Source organism: Coregonus lavaretus (genome assembly GCF_964263955.1).
Source record: "Coregonus lavaretus genome assembly, contig: HAP1_SCAFFOLD_6736, whole genome shotgun sequence".
In the NCBI taxonomy this organism is placed as follows: Eukaryota; Metazoa; Chordata; class Actinopteri; order Salmoniformes; family Salmonidae; genus Coregonus; species Coregonus lavaretus.
Genome location: NW_028160434.1, coordinates 23,106 through 29,296, shown reverse-complemented (window position 1 = coordinate 29,296; position 6,191 = coordinate 23,106). Strand labels below are relative to the sequence as shown.

At 43.1% G+C, this 6,191-nt stretch overlaps 1 protein-coding gene across 2 annotated transcripts; it reads left to right on the top strand.

Moving 5' to 3' along the window:
- The first annotated feature begins 269 nt into the window (after window positions 1–269).
- Window positions 270–5,443, top strand: LOC311121832 (tyrosine-protein phosphatase 11-like). Of its 2 annotated transcripts, none has more exons than XM_084196274.1 (6): window positions 270–399; window positions 762–884; window positions 1,126–1,289; window positions 1,894–2,029; window positions 3,750–3,870; window positions 4,688–5,443. In XM_084196274.1, the coding sequence occupies exons 1-6, from the start codon at window positions 337–339 to the stop codon at window positions 4,708–4,710; spliced, it is 630 nt and encodes a 209-aa protein (XP_084052400.1). In that variant the 5' UTR covers window positions 270–336; the 3' UTR covers window positions 4,711–5,443. The 2 variants fall into 2 exon arrangements, with proteins under 2 accessions (XP_084052400.1, XP_084052401.1); XM_084196275.1 differs by having other exon boundaries at window positions 4,640–4,727.
- Window positions 5,444–6,191: the final 748 nt, after the last annotated feature.

The following is a 6,191-nucleotide window of genomic DNA, read 5'->3' as shown; positions in this document are numbered from 1 at the left end:
TGTCTTTGTCTCATGAGGGTATGAGACGTGGTTGTAGGTTCATATTCCAGACTGTTTTGTCTCATAAGAGTATGAGACATGGTTGTAGATTCATATTTCAGCATTAGCTTGCATATGCAACACTTACTCCACAGTTAAAAGGTTTCAACTTACAAGGCCATCCCAAAATAAGGGTTTTGACATAGGCTCTGAATCTAAACAACACTTCCTGCCCCGTGATTGAATGATTGATTGACTGACTGATCCCTGTCTGTCTGTTTCAGGGAAACAACTTCCGTCGTGAATACATAGCCACCCAAGGCCCCTCTCCCCGGAACCAAGGATGACTTCTGGAGGATGGTGTGGGAGCACAACGTATACAACATCGTCATGGTGACGCAGTGTGTCGAGAAGGGACGGGTGAGTTGGAGGGGGGGGACATGACGGATGTGTTTCCATGGGACTCAGATAAGTTAATTGTTCCTAAAGAACCCTGATAATGCTCAGGAATCTAAATCATCCATTACTTGACATATGGCTTGACTGGATTAGACATAAAAAGGCTGATATCATTGGACTGTACTTTGAGTGGGACATTTTGGTGATGGATGGATGGATGGATGGATGGATGATGAACGAAAAAACAAACAAACAAATGAATAAATGAATGAACCATTCATTAAATAACTAAATCCCTTAATCAACCAGTCAATCAGTCAGTCAATCAATCAACCAATCAAGAGATCTATGGTCTAACCGTGGTCATTGGTGTCCCCCTCCAGGTGAAGTGTGACCACTACTGGCCGGCTGACCGCGAGCCTCTGTACTATGGAGACCTGGTGGTTCAAATGCTGTCTGAGTCTGTCCTGGCTGAATGGACAATCAGGGAGTTCAAGATCAGCTCTGTGAGTCTTCTCTGTTGCTGTCACTCTGTTGAAAGCTGTAGCCCAACTGAAGAGCTTTCAGTTCACTAGGGGTACCTGTTTTTTATATAAAGCATCAGTACGAAGGCGGACGAAACTGTTAAATCCTCTAATCGGTTAAATCTACAAGGTACATTCTAGACCTGGTGTGAAGGTCCTACTTTATAAGAGGGAGATACCCTGCATTTCCTGTCCTGATATCCCTCATCCTGTGTCTCTTCAGGAGGGTCGTCCCAGCTTCCCTCGGGTGGTGAGACACTTCCACTACACGGTGTGGCCAGACCACGGGGTCCCCGAAACCACCCAGTCCCTCATCGAGTTCGTACGGACCGTCAGGGACTACATCGACAGAGCCCCCAGCACTGGAGCCACCGTTGTTCACTGCAGGTATGTGTAAGGGCCACATCGGTGTGTGTGTGTGTGTGTGTGTGTGTGTGTGTGTGTGTGTGTGTGTGTGTGTGTGTGTGTGTGTGTGTGTGTGTGTGTGTGTGTGTGTGTGTGTGTGTGTGTGTGGTGTGTGTGTGTGTGTGTGTGTGTGTGTGTGTGTGTTGTGTCAGGATGGTAGCTGTGTAGGCACACCAATTAAATGAAATACCAATATGAAATTATTTTAATATGATTTACCGCAAGTGTATTTACATGGCATGTATGGCCAATGGTAAATGTATGTAAATTACATGAATCACTCTTCTCTCTCTCTTTCTCTCTCTCTCTCTCTCTCTCTCTCTCTCTCTCTCTCTCTCTCCTCTCTCTCTCTCTCTCTCTCTCTCTCTCTCTCTCTCTCTCTCTCTCTCCTCTCCTCTTTCTGTCTCTCTCTCTCTCTTGCTCTTTCTCTCTCGCTCTCTCTCTCTCTCGCTCTGTGTCTCTTTCTCTCTCTCTCTCTCTCTCTCTCTCTCTCTCCTCTCTCTCTCTCTCTCTCTCTCTCTCTCTCTCTTCTCTCTCTCTCTCTCTCTCCTCTCTCTCTCGCTTTCTCTCCCTCCCACCTCCTCAGTGCTGGAGTGGGTCGTACCGGCACGTTCATCGTTCTGGACCGGGTCCTTCAACAGCTGGACAGCATAGGAACAGTGGACGTCTACGGCTGTGTGTTCGACATCAGACTGCACCGCTCTCACATGGTGCAAACAGAGGTAACGATAGCACCGTATAAAAGTGGCAATTCATTCAACAAAACTGTTTCCAAGGGATGGTCAATTTCGATGAGTATAATGAACATCAATGTTAGCCAGTGATGCCCAGTGATAATACATAGCCAGTGATGCCCAGTGATAATACATAGCCAGTGATGCCCAGTGATAATACATAGCCAGTGATGCCCAGTGATAATAAATAGCCAGTGATGCCCAGTGTGATGCCCAGTGATAATAAATAGCCAGTGATGCCCAGTGATAATAAATAGCCAGTGATGCCCAGTGATAATACATAGCCAGTGATGCCCAGTGATAATAAATAGCCAGTGATGCCCAGTGATAATAAATAGCCAGTGATGCCCAGTGATAATAAATAGCCAGTGATGCCCAGTGATAATACATAGCCAGTGATGCCCAGTGATAATAAATAGCCAGTGATGCCCAGTGATAATACATAGCCAGTGATTCCCAGTGATAATAAATAGCCAGTGATTCCCTGTGATAATAAATAGCCAGTGATGCCCAGTGATAATAAATAGCCAGTGATGCCCAGTGATAATACATAGCCAGTGATGCCCAGTGATAATAAATAGCCAGTGATGCCCAGTGATAATAAATAGCCAGTGATGACCAGTGATAATACATAGCCAGTGATGCCCAGTGATAATAAATAGCCAGTGATGCCCAGTGATAATAAATGGGGATTTTCTGAAAGTCTTGTATCAGAGTAGCAGGTTTCTTCAGCAGCAGCAGAATCAAAGGGAAGGCTTCAGAAATTTGACAATACAGGCTTCATGCTTTTGATCTCCTTTGCAGTGGTAATGATAGCACAATGTTTGTGCCTGAGACATGAAGACTTGCATTAGCTCCCCAAGCATAATGCCTAGGCTTTAGCTCAGTGGGATAACATAGTCTGTTGTCAAAATGGCAACGGCACAAAAAAAATGTTTCAAAAGGTTCTTATTGAGTAGTAAAGATTATGCATTATTGATGATATTGATGTGAATGCTGTTCTCCCCACAGCAGATGAACAATAGTATTGATGATATTGGTGTGAATGCTGTTCTCCCCACAGCAGATTAACAGTAGTATTGATGATATTGGTGGGAATGCTGTTCTCCCCACAGCAGATTAACAGTAGTATTGATGATATTGATGTGAATGCTGTTCTCCCCACAGCAGATTAACAGTAGTATTGATGATATTGATGTGAATGCTGTTCTCCCCACAGCAGATGAACAGTAGTATTGATGATATTGGTGGGAATGCTGTTCTCCCCACAGCAGATTAACAGTAGTATTGAGGATATTGGTGTGAATGCGTCTGTCCTCCCCACAGCAGATTAACAGTAGTATTGATGATATTGGTGTGAATGCTTCTGTCCTCCCCACAGCAGATGAACAGTAGTATTGATGATATTGGTGTGAATGCTTCTGTCCTCCCCACAGCAGATTAACAGTAGTATTGATGATATTGGTGTGAATGCTTCTGTCCTCCCCACAGCAGATTAACAGTAGTATTGATGATATTGGTGTGAATGCTTCTGTCCTCCCCACAGCAGATTAACAGTAGTATTGATGATATTGGTGTGAATGCGTCTGTCCTCCCCACAGCAGATGAACAGTAGTATTGATGATATTGGTGTGAATGCTGTTCTCCCCACAGCAGATGAACAGTAGTATTGATGATATTGGTGTGAATGCTTCTGTCCTCCCCACAGTACCAGTACTCCTTCCTCCACCAGTGTGTTCGAGACGTCCTGAGAGCCAGGAAGCTCCGTAGTGAGCATGAGAACCCTCTCTACCCCATCTATGAGAACTTCAACCCAGACTACTATCGTGGTAAGATTATACCACCATACCAAGACTATATATCCAGACTACTACCATGGTAAGACTATACCAAGACTATATATCCAGACTACTACCATGGTAAGACTATACCAAGACTATATATCCAGACTACTACCATGGTAAGACTATACCAAGACTATATATCCAGACTACTACCATGGTAAGACTATACCAAGACTATATATCCAGACTACTACCATGGTAAGACTATACCAAGACTATATATCCAGACTACTACCATGGTAAGACTATACCAATACTATATATCCAGACTACTACCATGGTAAGACTATACCAAGACTATATATCCAGACTACTACCATGGTAAGACTATACCAAGACTATATATCCAGACTACTACCATGGTAAGACTATACCAAGACTATATATCCAGACTATAGATATAGGCCTACCCCTATAAATATAATTACTAGAACAGACAAATAAATGCTCTAGGTCTACCAATAGAATTGTAATTACAAGCACGGACAGACCGCTGTAAGTCTACCAATAGAATTACAAATGACTAGAACGGACAAAGCCAATATGGCAGCTGTTCCCCCTACCAGAGAACATTGACTTGATGGGAATGGCCCGTTCTAGTATGTTTAACTCTATGGCTTAATCACAGTCCTTTAGATAGCGGCCATTTTGAGTCGCTATAACGATAATCCACTAAACCTTCTAAATGACTTCATCATACGGAATGGATTGACAATATTTGACTAACCATTATTATTTGTCTTCCTCTCTTCAGATTTTGTGTACACAGGACGCTAAAGACGGTCTGGGTTCCTCTCTTCAGATTTTGTGTACACGGGACGCTAAAGACGGTCTGGGTTCCTCTCTTCAGATTTTGTGTACACAGGACGCTAAAGACGGTCTGGGTTCCTCTCTTCAGATTTTGTGTACACGGGACGCTAAAGACGGTCTGGGTTTCTCTCCACACAACTGAGTGAGAATGAAATCAAGGGAAGAATCTGTTAAATACTGCCAGACAGCCAGTCTGTCACAACTAAAGCACTGCAGGGGGGGATATAGCTATTTATTTTTGATACACTGTTGCTTCAACCTCTCAGGATGTCTATTTAAAATGGAACAGATCAACGTCTGGGAATATTGATGTTATGTTCACTTACACCTGAATCTTAGGTTGCATTCAATGAGATGTGATTATGTTGTTTTGCACTTAAGCTTCCACAGAGCCATTATGAGTATATTCCTTTTAATATTAATGATGTATAATGAAAAGACAAAGGAACAGATATAAACGCAGATATAATGATTCATATTCAACGTAATAGAGAAATATTAATGTGAGCGATCAGGCAAAGCAATAAGTGGGATTCTATGAGACGTGGCGACCCTACATTAGACAGCATTATTATGACAAGTCTTGACTACCTAAAAGCCTTTCCTGAAGGAACCTTCCTGCATCCCAAATGGAACCCTATTCCCTATGGGCCCTAATCAAAAGTAGTGCACTATATAGGGAATAGGGTGCCATTTGGGACTATACCCTTTCTGTACAATATGTTCTAAATCATAGTTGCTGGTTCGTAATAAAAAATAAAAAAAAGGAACTGGAGTAGAGACAGACAGACAGACAGCTAGCTGCCTTGACAGCAGCTCATCACAATTATGTCTAGATCCTTGTGTAAAGTAGCAGACAGACAGTCTGTACAGTTGGTTGTGTCGTGAATAGTCCGCTTATCTTTAAACACAGCATCAGTTCATGTTGTGCGTGTACCATTGAGACTGTACAGAAGATCCTGGAGGAGGGAACAGCATACTGTTTTGTAGAATTATTATCTCGGCTGCCTATGTTTTCCAGGGCAAAGAGAATACTTCACCGGAAAATAAACACCAACTAGTATTCGGTTGTCTCTGAGAGAGGTGCCGGTTTACAAGGTGGGAACCTTTTTTTTTGTGGCCTTTCGAACCGGATAGAGGGAGTGTTCATGAGAGGGACCGTATGGGTTTTGTACATTTGACTTCTTCAAAACATGGACGTTACAATTCCGTTCGTCCTTTTGGCATAAAACTAGGCTGATGGAACTGTCTGTGAACATACAAACAGTGATCTTTCTACGTCAAGTGTTGAACTGAGCAGGAGATCCCTCCAACTGTATCTGAGCGGGCCAGCCTCCTGATCTAGACAGGAGAAGGTCTAGAAGTAGGACTAAACTAAAAACAACTGAAGAAACTTCCCACAGTAAGCGATATTGGCCAAATCCTGCTGAGATCCTGGGGATAAAGGGAGAGAAATGAATAAAATGTCAACATTCTGACCCTGTGAGAGGTCTGCG